This window comes from Aotus nancymaae, unplaced genomic scaffold (genome assembly GCF_030222135.1).
Source record: "Aotus nancymaae isolate 86718 unplaced genomic scaffold, 86718_ANA_hifiasm-v0.15.2.pri h1tg000053l, whole genome shotgun sequence".
NCBI lineage: Eukaryota > Metazoa > Chordata > Mammalia > Primates > Aotidae > Aotus > Aotus nancymaae.
Window position 1 is genome coordinate 6,730,813 of NW_026988467.1, and position 19,565 is coordinate 6,750,377.

At 47.0% G+C, this 19,565-nt stretch overlaps 1 protein-coding gene across 2 annotated transcripts in view; it reads left to right on the forward strand.

Moving 5' to 3' along the window:
- Window positions 1–5,505: 5,505 nt before the first annotated feature.
- The window catches only part of SLC25A33 (solute carrier family 25 member 33), a 46,733-nt gene continuing 32,673 nt past the window's right edge, over window positions 5,506–19,565 (forward strand). Inside the window, exon 1 of one of the 2 annotated variants that reach the window (XM_064363213.1) lies at window positions 5,506–5,567. In XM_064363213.1, the coding sequence (XP_064219283.1) occupies window positions 5,512–5,567 (56 nt within the window). In that variant the 5' untranslated portion in view covers window positions 5,506–5,511. Of the gene's footprint in view, window positions 5,568–17,852; window positions 18,001–19,565 lie in introns of those variants that run through there. The other variant, XM_064363214.1, reaches the window with a different exon arrangement.

The following is a 19,565-nucleotide window of genomic DNA, read 5'->3' on the forward strand; positions in this document are numbered from 1 at the left end:
ATTAAAATTTTTTTTTTTTTTTTTTTTAAAGACAGGGTTTCACCATGTTGGTCAGGCTGGTCTTGAACTCCCGACCTCAGGTGATCCACCCGCCTTGGCCTCCAAAGTGCTTGGATTACAGGCGTGAGCCATCATGCCCAGCCACTAAAAAATTTTAAAGTAAATAAAAGTTTAAAAATTTCTAACATATAAAAATAAATAAATAAATAAAAATAATTTTACATTTGATCTTAGCCAAAGGCCAAGAAGGAATGTAAAAATATATATTTTTTAAGACAGAGTTTCTCTCTTCTTGCCCAGTCTGGAGTGCGATCTCGGCTCATTGCAACCTCCGCCTCCTGGGTTCAAGTGATTCTCCTGCCTCAGCCTCCAGAGTAGATGGGATCACAGGTATGTGTCACCATGTCTGGCTAATTTTGTATTTTTAGTAGAGAAAGGATTTCTCCATGTTGGTCAGGCTAATCTCGAACTCCTGACCTCAGGTGATCCGCCTGCCTCAGCCTCCCAAAGTGCTGGGATTACCGGCGTGAGCCACCACGCCCGGCCCCCAAAAATAATTTTTAAAAAAGTTTTAAATATTAAAATAGAGATGGAGGCCGGGTGCAGTACCTCATGTCTGTAATCTCAACACTTTGGGAGGCCGAGGCAGGCAGATCACTTGAGGTCAGGAATTCAAGACCAGCCTGGCTCATATGGTGAAACCCTGTCTCTACAAAAAATACAAAAATTAGCCAGCCATGGTGGCGGGAGCCTATAGTCTCAGCTACTCGGGAGGCTAAGGCAGGAGAATCACTTGAACCAGGGCGGAGGTTGCAGTGAGCCAAGATCGCGCCACTGCACTCCAGCCTGGGTGACAGAGTAATAAAAAACAAAAAAATTTATATTAAAGTTGTTTGCAGCTAGCCAGAACCTTTTTTTGTATATTGACCTTATTTCTTGTGATCTTGCTAAATTCACTAATTAGTTCTAGTAGTTGTTATACAGATTCCTTAGAATTTTCTAGTAAACAGTTACATCATCTGTGACTCTAGACAGTTTCACTTCTTTCTGATCTTTTCACATTTTTTTCTTTTTCTTGCCTTACTGCATGGACTAGGGCCTCTAGTACAACATTGAGTAAGTGGTAAGAGAAATGTCTTCGCTTATTGCCAGTCATAGGCGGCAGATGGTCAGTTATTTAATGTTGTGTGTGATGTTAGCTGTAGGTTTAGCATAGATGCTTTATATCAGATAGAGGAATTCCCTCCTGTTCCTAGTTTGCTGAGAGCTTTTTTTCATGAATAAGTGTTCAGTTTTGTCAAATGCTTTTCTGCGTCAACTGACATGGTCATCTGATTTTTCTCCATTATTCTCTCTCTCTTTCTCTTTTGCTGTTTTATTTTTCTTTTTCTTTTGCCATTGACACAGCCCCAGGAGGTCCTGAGAATACGCGTCCCTGTTATTCTCTTAATATGCTGAATTATATGGATTGATTTTCGAATGTTAAACCAACCTCTAAATCCTGGGTATCTCTCATTTTGTCCTAATGTATTATCCTTTTTCTGTATTGCTGGATTTGATTGCCAGTGTTTCATGAAAGGTTTTTATCTGTTGGAATCTCTGTTGTATACCCAGCACGGCCATGGCCACTGCCTGAGCTGGTGTCAGAGAAGCTCTAAAGTCTGGCCGGCAGAGGAAGGGGGTCATCCTAGGCAGGGAAAAGAGCAGGTTCAGGCCAGGCATGGTGGCTCATGCCTGTAATCCCAGTACTTTGGGAGGCGGAGGTGGGAAAATTACCTGAGGTCAGGAGTCCAAGACCATCCTGGACAACATGGCGAAACCCTGTCTCTATTAAAAATACAAAAATTAACTGGGTGTTGTGGCAGATGCCTGTAGTCCCAGCTACCAGGGAGGCTGAGGCAGGAGAATCACTTGAACTCAGGAGGCAAAGATTGCAGTGAGCCGAGATCGTGCCACTGTACTCCAGCCTGGGTGACAGAGTGAGACCTCATCTCAAAACAAACAAACAAACAAAAATTAGCCAAACATGGTGGCACACATCTGTAATCCCAGCTATTCGGGAGGCTGAGGCAGGAGAATCAATTGAACCAGGGAGGAGGAGGTTGCAGTGAGCCAAGATCATGCCTCATCACTCCACCACAGGTGACAGAGTGAGGTCTCCTCTTAAAAGAACAACAACTGCAAAACCCAGCAGGTTCAAATGCTCAGGGCATGACAGATCATTGCATCAGCCGCTATGTAGCGGGGTGACCTTGGGCAAATCTATCCTGCTTATCAATAAAAAGGCAAGGAAAGCAACTGGGCTACCAAACATTGTGAGTATCCGATGGGACCTGGGGAAAGGTCTTGAAAAAAACAAAATGTGAAACACCTTAGGAACATTCTTTTTATTTTTTAAAAACATTTTTTATTTTATTTCTTTTTCTTTTAAGATGGGGTTTCACCATGATGGCCAGGCTGGTCTTGAACTTCTGACCTCAGGTGATCCACCCACCTCAGCCTCCCAAAGTGCTAGGATTACAGGCGTGAGCCACCACGCCCGGCCAGGAACATTCTAATAGGAGGACAACCCTGCTACTGACAAGGAGGTGGGGAGATCTATTGTTGTGGGCACACAGCACTGGACGGACAACACTTGGGAAAAGAAGGCAGGAGGCCAGGTGCTACCTTGGAGTTAAGAGCTTGGGTCCCAGCCTCAAACACCTCTGTGAGCAAGGAGACAAGAAGAAGGGCTACGCTCCAAGGATGGCATCTCCTAGGGCTTCAAATCCTGCCCAGAGGCCCAGCACTGTGGCGCACGCCTGTAATCCTAGCACTTTAGGAAGCCTAGGCAGAGAGATCACTTGAGGTCAGCAGTTCGAGACCAGCCCAGCCAACATGGTGAAAACCCCGCCCTTCTCTACTCAAAATAAAAAAGATTAGCCAGGTGTGGGAGTGGGCGCCTGTAATCCCAGCTACCTGGGAGGCTGAGACAGAATTGCTTGAGCCCAGGAGGTGGAGGCTGCAGTAAGCAGAGATCACACTGCTGCACTCCAGCCTAGGGGACAAAGTAAGACTCCATACCAAAAAATATATAAAAAATAAAAAATTATTTATTTTTACTTTTTTTTTTTTGAGATACGGTCTCACTCTGTCACCCAGGCTGGAGAGCAGTGGCGCAATCTTGGCTCACTGCAACCTCTGCCTCCTGAATTCAGGTGATTCTCCTGCCTCAGCCTCCCAAGTATTTGGGACTACAGGTGTACACCACCATGCCCAGCTAATTTTTCTATTTGTAGTAGAGACGGGGTTTCACCACGTTGGCCAGGCTGGTTTTGAACTCCTGACCTCAGGTGATCTGCTGGCCTCAGCCTCCCAAAGTGCTGGGATTATAGGCGTGAGTCACTGTGTCCAGCTATTTTTTTTTTTCTTTTGTAGAGATGGGGTTTTGCCACGTTGTCCAGGCTGGTCTTGAGCTCCTGGACTCAAGCAATCCGCTCTTCTCAGCCTCCCAAGGTGCTGGGGTGACAGGCGTGAGCCGCTAGGCCAGGTCTCTTTACTTATTTTTTTTTTTTAAGATGGGGTTTCACCGTGATGGCCAGGCTGGTCTTGAACTCCTGACCTCAGGTGATCCACCCACCTTGGCCTCCGAAAGTGCTAGGATTACAGGCATGAGCCAGCGCGCCCGGCCCTCTTTACTTCTTTTTGTCAGATATCAGATATCTCGTTCCCTAGTATGGCTTCCCCTTCTCCTAGGCCTAGGAGCAATAGCTTTAATAAAGTAATCACTGTATTTGCATTTTGGAGGACTGCTCCTAAGAGCTGTTTTTATTTAAAGAGTCCCAGCAATCAAATACAGATTGGCTTGCTAGCTCCCATGTTTCCACACAATTCCCTCCTACTTAAGCTCTCTATGTTTACACACAGTACATCTAACTGCTCGTTCTGGTCAAGGTACAGCTTTCAGCAACTCTGAGAGACGGAAGAGAAAGGGTTGGTATGTTCTACAGGTGAATGATGGGCTGCTGAGAGAGAGAAGGGAGATAGAGTCCAAGGTAACAGGAAAGTTTCTGGCACTGGCGCCTGTACAGTCGGTGATGTCACTGCCAGGACAGGAAACAGGAGAGGGAGAGCAGGTTTGGGGGAGGGGAAGAAGGATAAGTTCAATTTGGGACCTTTATTCATTAGTTCCTTGGGCATTACTAGGTGGCAGCTACCGTGTCAGGAACAACGATGAACAAAAGAAACAAGGTCCCTGCTCTCCTGAAGCTTACCTTCCTGTGTGGGAAGGACAACTTACAGAAATCAACAAACGAACCGCAGGAGCCTGGTTCAATAGTCATGTGACAGACTGCCCTGCAGAGGCGGCCAAGGAAGGCTCCATCTGGGGGAGACCTGGAGATTAGAAGTCAGGCTAAGTTTGACAATGACCCAGAGACATAGCCTTAGAGAAGCAATTTGGATATCTAGGTCTGGGCTGGAGATGATCAGAAAATAAGCAAAAAGCATGCTGTGAAATATATGCAGCAGATACTACTTAAAGGGAGATCAAAAATACACATAATGATAATGATTATTAATTATTTGAGACACAGTCTTGCTCTGTCGCCCAGGCTGGAGTGCAGTGACACGATCTTGGCTCACTGCAGCTTCTGCCTTCGGAGCTCAAGCCATTTCCCAGTCTCAGCCACCCAAGTAGCTGGGATTACAGGGGTGGGCCGCTGTGGCCATGTAACTTTTGTGTTTTTAGTAGAGACACGGTTTCTCTATCTTGGCCCCAGGCTGGTCTCTAATTTCTGGCCTCAGGCGATCCACCCGCCCCGCCGCCCTCCTCGGCCTCCCAAAGTGTTGGGACAGCAGGCGTGAGCCACCATGCAGGGCCTCACTGATTGACAGACTGTTTAGATTGTGGGGGGGGTTCCCCTAAACTGGGTGTTAAGTACAGAGATGTGAGATGTAACACGTAATCTGAACACCTTTTTGCACACGTAAATATCACAGAGTAAACTTTTAAAATAAGGCAACGCCTAAGGCCTTGCGAGGCTTCTCTGAGGAGCGAGGACCAGGCAGTCACAGCCAGTTTCCACTGCCTCCACGCTCCGGCCTAAGCCACCCCTCTCCCCAGCCATCCGCTAAGGGCTGGCTCCGCCCCAGAACAGTGCGATCTTCCCGCCCACATCCGCCCCGTAGCCAATGGGCGCTTGGGATTTGGGCCCACACCCCCGTCACGCCCCGCCCCCCTACTCGCGCGCCGCGTGACGTCACGGCACAGCCTCCGCCACGTGACGGCCGCGCGCCGGGCTCTTGCTACCCGCCGGGCTCGCGCCGCAGAGGCCGGTGAGGCGCCGGCGGCTACGCCGCGGAGGTCGCCGGTCGAGCGGAGCCGGGCGTTGGGGCAAGCGCGCGCATGGAGGCGGCGCTGGCGGCCCCCTGAGGGCAGCTAGGAGACCTGAACCGGCGACCTCGCTCATCCCTCGAGTCGCCACGCGCTGTGTGCACTGGGCGGCGGCGGGCCGCGGAGCCGGCGCGGCGATGGCGACCGACGGCCGGCAGAAGGAGAATACGCTGCTTCACCTCTTCGCCGGCGGGTGAGTCCCCGGGCCCAGCCGCGTGCCCCGCCGCCGGTAGTCCCCTGGGCCTCCGCGCCGGGCGCGGCCCCGGCCTCCCGCCGTGGTTACCGGCCCTCCCCGGGCTGCGGCGCCGGCGCCCGGGAGGAGGAAGTCCCGGCGTCGGGGGCCGGTGGGCAGGGCCAGGGGGGCGGTCGGGCCTTCCTTACCCCCATCCTGACCGCAGCCCCGAGGGCGGCTGTGCCCCGTGCGGTCGCGCCACCCCCGCTGCCCATCCTCCTCCCCGCGGCTTCCCCAGCCTTTTCCCATTCTGAACAATCAGTGGCTGGTGTGTATGGCTCGACTGCAGTCCTGCCTGGACGCGGTGGCGCGGCCACCCCCCGCCACCTTCTCTCGGGGCCTTTCCCGAAGCGCAGCGCCTCAGAGCCCAGGGCAGGATCTCTGATGCTCGCGTGTGCCCGGGGTTCCTCAGGGCAACGCGGGAGGTTATCCGGACGGGCAAAAAGGGCTGCGGGCGTTGGACGCCAGCAAGGCCTGGAGGGTGCTGGGAACGGTGATGCTGACGGCCACGGACGAATATGAGGTCTGGAAGGTGTGTTAAGACACTTCTTGCCGGCTGGTGGATGCTTGCAACGCCGGAGACCGCAGAATTGTTAGGTGTTCCTTGTTTTGAAAGCTGCCTTAGGTCGATCGTCAAGCACCTTAATTTTTTTCCAGTGGAGACAGTGCGTTTTTAGGAGGTTGGGTTCTGAGGCTAGAAAGGGAGATGATTTTCACCTCCGTGGCCCTCGCCACCTCCCCCGCCAGCACCCACCGAGAATAGAAGGTAAACTATTTCTGAGTGTTAGTAATTTTCTTTTTTCCTTTATCACAGCCGGTGGCTTGGGGTCCTATTGGAGTCTTCCAGATGTTTGGAGTCGTAATTTGAGGACCTAATGGGCCTGGCACAGCAATTTTTGAATGTAGTATATTTTGCATAAAATAAAATAGTTTATCCTAGATGATCAGCTTGACTTGAGTAATGTTAGTTGCAGCTTGGATTCCTACCTGGATATGTTCCTTACAACAATGGTTGAGAAACTTAGATGATGACTGATGAAAGCGTCCCTGAGCTTTTTTGTACTTGGATCGTGGGCAGTCACCAGGTTACTTTCTCTAACCAAAACCTTTGGTGGGTCTTCACAGATAGGAAGAGTTTCTCATTCATTCCTTTCGGATCATTGCTTTGCAACCCTTCTCTTCATGTCTCCATTGAGACTTCTTTTTGTTTTGTGTTTTTTGAGAGAGTGAGTCTCTGTCACCCAGGCTGCAGTGCAGTGGTGTGATCTCTAGGCTCACTGCAACCTCTGCCTCCTGGGTTCAAGTGATTCTCCTGTCTCAGCCTCCTGAGTAAATGGGATTACAGGCGCCTGCCACCACACCTGGCTAATTTTTTTTGTATTTTTAGTAGAAATGAGGTTTCACCATGTTGGCTGGGCCATTATCTAGAGACGGGGTTTTGCCATGTTGGCCAGGCTGGTATCCTGACTTCAAGTGATCCACCCTCCTTGGCTTCCCAAAGTGTTGGGATTACAGGCGTGAGCCACCACACCCAGCAGAGACTTCCTTTGAGAGTAACACAAGGGGGAAGCATTCTTAAATTAAGCCACTCTTTATATAAATTTGTCTTTCTCGGGAATTTTAAACAAGCTGGCCATTTTTTTTTTTTTTTTTTTTTTTTTGTCTCACACGTTTTTTAAGCCAAGAAGGATAATTTTTTAAAACATGAATTTATGCTCAGTGACTTTTAACTTACTGTTTTTAGTGAGATGGTCTTTGAAAATTTTTCTTTCTATTCGGAACTGGGTGAGTTGCATGCTGGAGCAGCCTCTGTGGAAGCTGACTCTGAAATAGATGGCTCTGTCTTGTTGAATCTCCCTCTGTACCCTTCACTGTGCCCTCTGGCTGCCAGATTCTCCTGCTAGGGCACCAGCCTTTTACCTTGTGATGGAGGAAATCTGCAGTGGCCAGCAGAGCTCTCCTGCTTGATTAAGATGCAGGTAGTTTATTAGAGTGGCGCCTGAAGCCATTGTATTTAACAAGTTTGTGTTCCTGTATGGCAGCAGTTTGAGATTCCAGAAAGAAAAGACAGCTTCCAAAAGGATGTTTTCAGAGTAGCTAATTAGATTTTGATCCACTCTCACTAGCCTAAAATTCTTCACTTTCTGTTAGAGAAGAACATGAAATGAGCTGAGTGTAGAATGGCTGAATTATACGGTTACAATGAGTCCACCCAGAGGTCCCACCTAGTCCCATGGAATATGTGCTGCCTTGCTCCAAATAACTAGTTGCCACTGTTGTTAAGCTGGTGCCTTTCCAAAAATGAAGTGCACTTCGTTTGAAAAGATGTCAGAGCCTCCACTTTAAAAGTCTGTCACATTTCTCTTGTTCATCGAATAGCCTTTGGAAACTGTAATATATTTTCTTTCTTTCTTTTTTTCATGCTGCTGATAAAGGAAACTGTAATATCAACCAAGTTTAATGCTGTCACTAATAAATGATATTGAACAAGTTTTTTTTTTTTGAGGCAGACCCTCACTCTGACGCCCAGGCTGGAATGCAGTAGCGCGATCTCGGCTTACTGCAACCTCCGCCTCCTGGGTTCAAGCCATTCTCCTGCCTCAGCCTCCTGAGTAGCTGGTATTACAGGCATGTGCCACCACGCCCAGCTAATTTTTGTATTTTTTTTTTTAGTAGAGACAGGGTTTCACCATGTTAGTCAGGCTGGTCTCAAACTCCTGATCTCAGATGATCCGCCCACCTCAGCCTCCCAAAGTGCTGGGATTACCGGCATGAGCCACTGCGCCCGGCTTCTGAACAAGTATTTTAATCAAGTATAACAGACTTATAGAGAGTTTAAAATTAATTTTAGATCCTGAAAAATAAAAACTACACCAAAAATTCCAAAGTGCTGGGATTACAGGTGGAACCACACTCCCTGCCTAAATTTTTTGGATTCTTTACAAAGGCACAGTACTCCTATATTGTTACTGTAATTAGTTTCGTTAATAGTGTGTTTCCCTTTAAGATAAGAATGGGAAGAGGAACCTCCCACCAACCCACACCTAAAAAAAAGCAGTTTAGAGAGGCTCCATGCATGCAGATGTGGACCAGATGTATAATTTTATATCCATTTTAAAAATAGGCTCATGTTCTTCAAATTGCTTTCTTCTTAGTAATATATTGAGTGTTAATGGCAGCGTATACCGTTAGTTGATCATGTTGACCTACCGTGCAATGCCTAGGTTTGGGGGAGATGGCAATGAAGAAGGAAGGCAGACCTGGTTTCTCAGCGCAGTGACTGGTATTCACTGACACGGTTAGAGTCACAGGGCTACCTAACTTATCCTTTTTTTTTGTTTTTGAGATGGGGTCTCGCTCTGTCCCAGGCAGGAGTGGTGCAATCTCTTGGCTCACTGCAACCTCCGCCTCCCGGGTTCAAGCGATTCTCCTGCCTCGGCCTCCTGAGTAGCTGAGACTACAGGTGTGCCATCACGCCCAGCTAATTTTTGTATTTTTTAGTAGAGACGGGGTTTCAGGCTGGGCACAGTGGCTCAGGCCTGTAATCTCAGCACTTTGGGAGGCCGAGGTGGGCTGATCACCTGAGGTCAGGAGTTTGAGACCAGCCTGGCCAACATGGAGAAACCCCATCTCGAAACAAAAGAGACTAGATGAGGTTTTACCATTGGCCAGGCTGGTCTTGAACTCCTGACCTCGTGATCCACCAGCCTCGGCCTCCCAAAGTGCTGGGATTACAGGTGTGAGCCACCATGCCAGGCTGTTACCTGACTTACTCTGATTATGTAATTTCTTTTCTTTTTTTAGACAGAGTTTTTGCTCTTGTTGCCAACCTAGAGTGCAGTGGTGAGATCTCACAGCAACCTCCGCCTTCCGGGTTCAAGTGATTCTCTTGTCTCAGCCTCTTGAGTAGCTGGGACTACAGGCACACACCGCCACACCAGGCTAATTTTTGTATTTTTAGTAGAGATGAGGGTTCCCCATTTTGGCCAGGCTGGGCTTGAACTTCTGACCTCAGATGATTCGCCCACCTCAGCCTCCCAAAGTGCTGGGATTACAGGTGGTTGATTATGCAATTTCTTTCTAATCTCCTATCATTGCTAATTTTTTTGCCATTATTAATAGCCAGACATCCTTATGTCTACATATGTGCTTTATTTGTTTCCTTTGGGTAAACCAATTGCTGAGTAAAAGGGTTTTCATTTTATTTATTTTTTTTTTTTTTGAGATGGAGTTTTGCTCTGTCACCCAGGCTGGAATGCAGTGGCACGATCTCAGCACACTGCAACCTCCATCTCCCAGGTTCAAGTGATTCTCCTGCCTCAGCCTCCCAAGTTGCTGGTACTACAGGTGCTCACCCCCACACTCGGCTAATTTTTGTATTTTAAGTAGAGGTGGGGTTTCATCCTGTTAACCAGGATAGTCTCAATCTCCTGGCCTCTGGTGATCCACCTGCCTCAGCCTCCCAAAGTGCTGGGATTACAGATTTGAACTACCACCCACACCTGGCTGAGTCAGAGGTTTTTAAGGTTTTTGGTACCTACACAGCACATTCATAAACTGTCTGAGGGTAAGTTACTTCTGCATGAACCTTACTCATTTGATGTTTAGTACCTTTAGGGTTTCTGCTGTTTGCTGCTTTCTTCCCTCTTACCCCCAAATCTGGGTGATATTATTTAAAAAAAAAAGTACTCAAGCACATTTTATTGTTACTAGATAACAAAACCTGTCATTACTTTATTCATTTATTTTTTTGAGAGGGAGTCTCCCTCTGTCACCCAGGCTGGAGTGCAGTGGTGGGATCTCGGCCCACTGCAGCCTTCACCTCCCAGGTCGAAGCAATTCTCCTGCCTTAGCCTCTGAATAGCTAGAATTAGAGGCATGCGCCACCTTGCCCGGCTAATTTTTGTACTTTTAGTAGAGATGGGGCTTCACCATGTTCGTCAGGCTGGTCTTGAACTGGTCTCTGGTGATTCACTTGAACTCCTGGTCTCTGCCTTAGCCTCCCAAAGTGCTAGGATTACAGGCGTGAGCCACCGTGCCCAGCCCTGTCATTCCTTTTCTATTGTTTAAACCATCTCATCAAGAAAAACACAGAAGTGCTCTGAAGTGGCCCTTCTGTGTGAGGGCTTGATTTGCCAGAGGAAAATCCTGTAAATATTTCCCATCAAATGGCCTGGGGGTTCTGGTTGCCTGTTAGTGTTAGTATGTCCTTCATCTGCTGGGCAGGCAGTTAACACAGCACAGTGCCCATTTAGATCTACCCAGTCCCTGAAATAGCTGGGCTAAGCTGTCCTTAGATTTAGAGGTTGATCCTAGATTAGATGTTTTGGGTTTTATTTTTATGGCATGCTTTTTTGTTTTGTCGTCATAACCTTTAAAATGTATTTTAATGGGAATATGATATCTCTTCAAGATCATAAACTAGGCCAGGCGCAGTGGCATATGCCTGTAATCTCAGCTACTCACTCGGGAGGCTGAGGTAGGAGAATCGCTTGAATTCGGGAGGCAGAGGTTAAAGTGAGCCTAGATTGCACCACTGGACTTCAGCCTGGGAGACAGAGCGAGACTCCATTTCAAAAGAAATTTTAAAAAAAGATCTTAATAATAAGCCGCAGATATTTTCAAAATTCAATATTTTCCCACCTATTATGGGCAGCTGTTACCAGCTGTACTCAGGTACTTGTCTCCATAAATTAAATCTTTGTTAGCTAATGGTTACTTTTTTTTTCTTTCTTGAAGCAGCGTCTCTCTCTGTCACCCAGGCTGGAGTGCGGTGGTGCCGTCTCAGCTCATTGCAACCTCCTCCTCATGGGTTAAAGCAATTCTCATGTCTCAGCCTCCTGAGTGGCTGGAATTACAGGCACATGCCACCATGCCCAGCTATTTTTTGTGTTTTTAGTAGAGACTGGGTTTCGCCATGTTGTCCAGGCTGGTCACAAAGTCCTGACCTCAGGTGATCTGCCCACCTCATCCTCCCAAATCATGTACCCTTCCTAAACAGATAACGAGGCAAAGTTGATGTTGCACTGTGGGCAGGCTTCAGTGAGTCAGGGCCAAAACTAGAGGCATGAGCCACTGCGTCCAGCCAATGCCAGGTTTTAAGTAAAACATTCCAAAAAGGTACAGTGTATACAGAAAAGCACCTAATGTTTTTCAAATAGCACAATAGAGGTAGCAGGTAAAATGGCGGTTACCAAAGTTCCAAAGATTAGTAGGATTGCAGGGTGTCTGGCAGTGTCATTTGTAGCCAGAATGTGGATAAGCCGTGAGCCTGGAAAGTGGCTGATCGTCAGTGGGGTGGTGATTATTATCAGAAAGAGCGCACAGGCCTTGGTTTTAGTGCCTATGCATGTACGCATAGGGAACCGAAGCTCTTGGCTACAATTTTTTCTTGGTAGTTGAAACTCGGAGTTAAAAGCACAAATCTGTGTGCATAATTTAAAATTTTATAAGACTTTCTGATCACGTAAAGATACTTCTTTTAAAATCCCAGTACATATATTATAGTAGTGATGTTGTAGTTTTACTCTGCTATCAACTGGAGGTTAGGCGCCTAATCCATGAAGGGAAAAATTAAACTAGGGCAGCGTGGGTGTAAGAGGATTAGAAGGTTAACTATATCTTCATGTAATAAACACAAGACTTCAATTTTGGAAAGGAAAAATGAGAGAAGGTAGAGGAATGGGGAGGGGAGCATATTTTTATCTTTTAAGAAAAGGAATTCATAGCCCGGGCGTGATGGCCCATACCTGTGATCCCAGCACTTTAAGAGGAGGCCAAGGCAGGTAGATCACTCGAGGTCAGGAGTTCGAGGCCAGCCCGGCAACCTGGTAAAACCCCATCTTTACTAAAAATACAAAAAAATTAACTGGGTGTGGTGGCACAGGCCTGTAATCCCAGCTACTTGGGAGACTGAGGCAGGAGAATCACTTGAAACTGGGAGGCAGAGGTTTTAGTGAGCTGAGATCGCACCATTGCACTCCAGCCTGGATGGCAGAGAGAGACTCCGTCTAAAAAGAAAAGAAAAGGAATACATAGTTAAAAATTAGCCAGGCATGGTGGTGCGTGCCTATAATCTCAGCTACTCGGGAGGCTGAGTCAGGAAAATCACTTGAACCCAGGAGGCGGAGGTTGCAGTGAGCCGAGATTGTGCCGCTGCCCTCCAGCCTGGGCGGTAGAGGGAAACTGTTTCAAAAAAAGAAAACAAAGGAAAAAGGTGCAGAAAAAGTTTAATTAGTAGTTTCTTTTTAGAAATAGGCAGATAGACTTCAAAGAGTATATCTTGTGACTCCTTTTAGACATGTAGTTAACCACTGTTCCTAGCCTTTCCTGCCACTGGATTCAAATCCTTCCGATGTTTGCTGTGAGTGGAATATCCCACAGAGAACTTTGTCCGCACTTTGGCCTCCGTGACTGACTAGAACACTGTTACCTTAGAAGCAAAATTAAATTAATGTTCAGGGTGTTTCTTCAGAACTGTTAAGACAAGCACGAGTCCCAGCTGGTCTTGGGAAGATTATTTATGTTAGTAAAACTCTTCAGCTGCTTTCTTGAAAAGTTTAGGTGTACATTTTGTTTGACTAGGTTCATTTAGGAAGTGTTCAATTGTAAATAATAGAAAATTCAACTTCAAACTGGCTTGATTATGGGTACAAAAACCTGAACTCTAGAGGGAGCATAGGCTTCACGTGAGAGCTTAGCTGAACAGCGCGTCAGTGTCACGGGGAGGGGCCCAGCCATGTCTGCTTGGCCTTTGGTAACCTGCTTTATTCTAAGGCTGGCCCTGCATAGCCACAGAATGGCTTCCAGCAGCAGCTTCTTGTATTTCTCCCACTATTGAGCAAGTCTTCAGTGTAACTCTCGACCCACTGGGACAGGTACCTTGCTCTAACTAAACCAGTCATTGCTCCCAGGGAAATTATGCTGAATACTTGGACTAAAATCATGTACCCTTCCTAAACAGATAACGAGGCAAAGTGGATGTTACGCTGTGGACGGGCTTCAGTGAGTCAGGGCCAAAACTAGACATGAGTTCAATCCTGTCCCCACTGTGTGACTTAAGAAATTAGGGATCTTGGCTGGGCGTGGTGGCTCACACCTGTAATCCCAGCACTTTGGGAGGCTGAGGCGGGCGGATCACAAGGTCAAGAGATTGAGACCATCCTGGCCAACGTGGTAAAACCCTGTCACTACCAAAAAAAAAAATACAAAAATTAGCTGGGCGTGGTGATGCACGCCTGTAGTTCCAGCTACTAAGGATGATGAGGCAGGAGAATCGCTAGAACCTGAGAGGTGGAGGTTGCAGTGAGCCGAGATTGTGCCGGCCTGGCAACAGAGCGAGATTCCATCTCAAAAAAAAAAAAAGAATTGAAAAAATAAATTAGGGATCTTGGCTGGGCACAGTGGCTCATTCCTGTAATCCCAGCACAACCCCGTGTCTACTAAAAAAAACAAAAATCAGCCAAGCATTGTGGCGCGCATCTGTAATCCCAGCTACTCAGGAGGCCGAGCCAGGAGAATCTCTTGGACCCAGGAGGCAGAGGCAGAGGTTGCAGTGAGCCAAGATTGCACCAGCTTGGGCAGCTAGAGGGAAACTCCATCTCAAAAAAAAAGAAGAAAGAAAATAGGGATCTTGTTAAGACAGGAAGAGGGGAATGGATGCTGGGGAGGCAACCGGCAGTGCCACCAATCCATTATACATCGTCGAATAGATTGCCCATTTTATTGTTCTGGAACAGGGTTTCTTACCTTTGGCTGGATGATTGTCTGTGAGGGATGGGCTGTCTTGTGCTTTGTAGGGTATTTTGCAGCATCCCAGGCCTCTACTCCCTAGATGATAGTAACCCCCGTCCCCCATTTCATAACCCAAAATGTCTTCAGACATTGCCAGATGTTACTGGGGTGGGGACAGAATTGCCCCAATTTTTTTTTTAAGTTTTTGGGTTTTTTTTGTTTGTTTTGTTTTTCTACCTGTCACCCAGGCTGGAGTACAGGGATGGGATCATTGCTCACTGTAGCCTTCACCTGCCAGGCTCAAGAGATCCTCAGCTTCCCAAGTAGCTGGGACTACAGAGTAGATGGGACTACAGGCGTGTCGCACCCACCAAGCTAACTTCTGTAGTTTTTGTAGAGAGGGGTTTTCATCATGTTGCCCAAGCTGGTCTTGGAACTCCTGATCTCAAGCAGTCTGCCTGCCTTGGCCTCCCAAAGTGCTGGGATTGCAGGCAAGAACCACCATGCCCAGCCATGGCCTTCAAACTTTAATCACACAGCCCTGATGAGGAAGGAGACCCAGGCATCTGGGATTCCCTCCCCCTCTGTCATCCACTGTGCATCTCAATAGAAGAGAGCAGGCCAGCTGGCGCCTCCTGAATCTCCTTCCTGAAAATAACACGCTTGGTCTTGGGAAAACTCTCTGGAAGACACTGTTTTTACTTAAAACAAGATCAAACCAGAGACCTTTTCACATGTGAGTCCTAAACTGTAAACCAGAACCCTTTCATATGTGATTCCTAAAGCTATAAACCTAAGATTCTTCCACATGTAACATCTAAAGTATAAGCCTATATAAAGGCAGAACCTTCCTTTGTTAGATGAGCTGGGTTTTCGACAAATTACTGCCTGGTCTCCCAGCCGAATAAACTCCTCCCTCCTTTATTCGGTGTTCGAGAGATCCTTTTCCCACGGCTGCTCCTGCTACACTATGATTAAAATGTTTGTGCATATCTCATGTATAATTATATTACTCTGTTAATTTTATACATATTATAAGACCTATACACAAAATAGAATTTTTTTTTTTTTTTTTGAGACGGAGTTTCGCTCTTGTTACCCAGGCTGGAGTGCAATGGCGCGATCTCGGCTCTCTGCAACCTCCGCCTCCTGGGTTCAGGCAATTCTCCTGCCTCAGTAGCTGGGATGATGGAAGTAGGTATTTTAGGATAAATAAGTGAGTTGTCTTGAAGAAAAATATTCCTCAGCTAATTTTTTGCACCTTTAGTAGAGACGGGGTTTCACCATGTTGACCAGGATGGTCTCGATCTCTTGACCTCGTGATCCACCCGCCTCGGCCTCCCAAAGTGCTGGGATTACAGGCGTGAGCCACCGTGCCTGGCACAAAATAGAAATTAAATGGGCCAGGTGCAGTGACTCACACCTATAATCCCAGCACTTTGGGAGGCCCAGGTGGAGAGATCATCTGAGGTCAGGAGTTCAAGACCAGCCTAGCCAACATGGCGAAACCCTGTCTTTACTAAAAATACAAAAATTATCCAGGTATGGCAGTGCACACCTGTAATCCCAGGACTCATGAGGCTGAGACAGGAGAATCCCTTGAACCTGGGAGGCAGAGGTTGCAGTGAGCTGAGATCACACCACTGCACTCCAGCGTGGGTGACAGAGTGACACTCCGTCTCAAAAGCAAACAAACAAAATAGAAATTAAATGGTGGAGGTTATAAGTAAAATGCTATTTCTTTCTGTATGCCAGTAGGTCATCGTGCACATCTCTTAGATTATGTATCCCAGTTTGGAGATTGTTGGTCTAAAATACTGCTTGCCAATCAGATTACTCCATTTTCTAACTATGTGAGGCTAATGCTGTGTCAGCATGTAACCGGAGGTTGAATATGACTTTTCCTTCTGTCTGAGCACTGGCTATTGGGGCCCTCAGATGAACCAAGAGGATCCTAGTCTAAGACTTAGGTGGAAGAATCTGCTCTGCTGCCATTGACCAGACTGTCTATGCAGAAAAGAACTGTTGTATGTGTCAACATTGGGGTGTGTGGAGGGCAGAGGGGATTTTCCTATTATTGTCCCCGACTCTATCCCCAGCCCCTAGTAGGTCTGGTCTACAGATCGAAAGAGCTTGTAAGGCAGGAAGACTGGTAGCTTGCTCTGTGGCCAGATGCCTCCTACAAGTTAGAGGCTGGTGCATCAGGCCAAGCCAGCAGGATGAGAAGGGACTGGGTGGTGTGCTTGGGAAGGATGCTCAGTGACTCCCACTTTGAGCCAATCTTGTTGCCTCCTAGAGGTCCCATTGGCTTGATGTCAAGGAGCATGGGGACCAGAGGAAGGCAAGACACCTAGTTCTGCCCACAGGACCTTGGGGCAAGGAAGGCAGAAAAGAGATTAGAGGATGAGCTGCTGGTGGAACCAATGGGAATTCCCAGTGTTGGGCTCTAGTAGGTTGAACGCCATGTACAATTAAATAACATTCACCCAGGCCTCCAGTACACCACAAACCTGTCTTTATTTTTTTTATTTTTGATACGGAGTCTTGCTTTGTCACCCAGGCTGCAGTGCAGTGGCATGGTCTCAGCTTGCTGCAACCTCTGCCTCCAGGTTCAAGTGATTCTCCTGCCTCAGCCTCTCGAGTAGCTAGGATTACAGGTACCTGCCACCATGTCCAGCTAATTTTTGTATTTTTAGTAGAGATGGGGCTTTATCATGTTATTGGTCAGGCTGGTCTCAAACTCCTGACCTCAAGTAATCTGCCCACCTTGGCCTCCCAGAGTGCTGGGATTACAGGTGTGAGCCATGTGCCCAGCCTGTTTCTTCATATGTTCTTGAGACAGGTTCTCACCCAGGCAGGAGTGCAGTAGTGCCATCTCAGCTCACTGAAGCCTTGACCTCCCTGGGGTCAGGTGACCTTCCTAGTAGCTGTGACTACAGGTGCACACCACCACGCCTGGCTAATTTTTGTTTGTTTGTTTGTTTTTTGTAGAGGCAGGACTCCAGCCTGGAAAACAGAGCAAGACCTTGTCTCTTTTAAAAAAAAAAAAAAAAAAAAAAACGGCTGGACACAGTGGCTTACTCCTGTAATCTTGGCACTTTGGAGGCCGAGGCAGGCAGATCACGAGGTCAAGGGATCAAGACCATCCTGGCCAACATGGTGAAACCCCTTCTCTACTAAAAACACAAAAATTAGCTGGGCATGGTGGCGCACGCCTATAGTCCCAGCTACTTGGGAGGCTGAGGCAGGAGAATGGCTTGAACCTGGGAGGCAGAGATTGCAGTGAGCTGAGATCACGCCACTGCACTCCAGCCTGGCGACAGAGCGAGACTCCATCTCAAAAAAAAAAAAAAAAGGGCAGCAGGATGAGAAGGCCTGCCACCTTCAAAGAGGTCACTGACTCACTGTTACTAGGGCATTTGCTTCACTGGACAAACACACCATCCTTTGATCGGTGGCATAGACTTGGATGACAGTTGGCCAAAGTAATGAGTGCAATTTACTTAAGGACAAAGCAAAGGTGGCTGACTTGTATGGTATTTGAACTTACTGGCTTTCTGATGAAAGGATTTACCCAGAAGCTCTTTTTTTCAGTGGTTTGAATTTAACATTATCGAACACAAATGGATTGCAAATATTTCTTTATCTTACTGTGTAGCTGGTAAGTTTTTTAGTATCTTTAAATGTTATACTTTTTAGACATGTGGTCATTATGATAAGTAAAAGCATTTTGTGTGAATAGACATGGGTTAGAAAGTTTTTTACATCTATAATTTTTATTTTTGTTGTTTATTTATTTTTTGAGACTGAATCATGGTTTTGTCGCCCAGGCTGGAGTACAGTGGTGTGATCTCAGCTCACTGCAACCTCTGCCTCCTGGGCTTAAGCCATCCTCCCACCTCAGCCTCCTGAGTAGCTGGGACTACAGGCATACATCACCACACCCAGCTAATTTTTTGTGTGTATATTTTTGGTAGAGACAGGGTTTTGACCTGTTGCCCAGGCTGGTCTCAAACTCCTGAGCTCAAGTGGTCCACCCACGTCAGCCTCCTAAAGTGCTAAGATTACAGGCATGAGCCTCCACACCTGGCCACTTCTATCTTTTTTAAACATTTCTTATTATAGCCTGTTTTCTTTAGATGTATTCTAGTGCTTAGGAAAATTACACAGACCAATATTAAGCTAGGCCCACAATTTGATTAAAAATAAAAATAGTCTAGGCACATGGCTCACACCTGTAATCCCAGCACTTTGGGAGGCCGAGGTGGGTGGATCACTTGAGGTCAGGAGTTCAAGATCAGCCTGGCCAACATGGTAAAACTCCTTCTCTATTAAAAGTACAAAAATATTACAGCTGGGACCTGTAGTCCCAGCTACTTGGGAGGCTAAGGCAGGAGAATCGCTTGAACCAGGGAGGCGAAGGTTGCAGTGAGGTGAGATCGCACCACTGCACTCTAGCCTGGGTGACAGAGTGAAGCTATCCCCCCAAAATAAATAAATAAAATAATCCTATATGGGGATTTTACTCCATTCATTACCTTCAGAGTCTGTGTTAGGTGCTAGGTTTGCTTCTAGATTTCCAGCACTTGCCTCTAGTGGAGTCGGGAAGCTGCATAAGCATTCTGTACGTCCAAGCCGGTTCTTCTTCCTGTGGTTACCTTTCCCAGGCGGAGATGCTGGTGCGCTGTCATTATTGACCCACCTGTTTCCTGCCAGGTGCCTGCTACACTGTAGCTGCAAGAATGATGAATAGCTCTTCTCCAGGGAGCTCCCAGTCTAGTGAGGAAGACTTTTTTCAAATATTTAGAAACCTTGGAAGACATTCTCCTTGAAATCTCAACTGAATAATTCCTTTGCTTAGTAAATACTGTCTAGGAACCCATTGAGCCCTGATGCCAGGGATGCAAAAATGAGTAAGGCCGCAGGTCTGGATCTTGAGGCACTCCTCAGATCAGAGTGATGTTTGCCAGAGTGAGGCCCTGTGTCACTGGTAGGCACGGGTGAGGATGTGTCTATGGCCCTTGACATCATTAATTATAGGTAGCCCATCAAACATGCTATTTCTTGGATAGTATTGTTTAAGAGATGATGGAAGTAGGTATTTTAGGATAAATAAGTGAGTTGTCTTGAAGAAAAATATTTAAATAGTAATTCAGGTAATATTTCGATATGAATATGTTATAAGGGTAATACTCAAATAATTGGCTTAGGGGAACCCTGATCCAG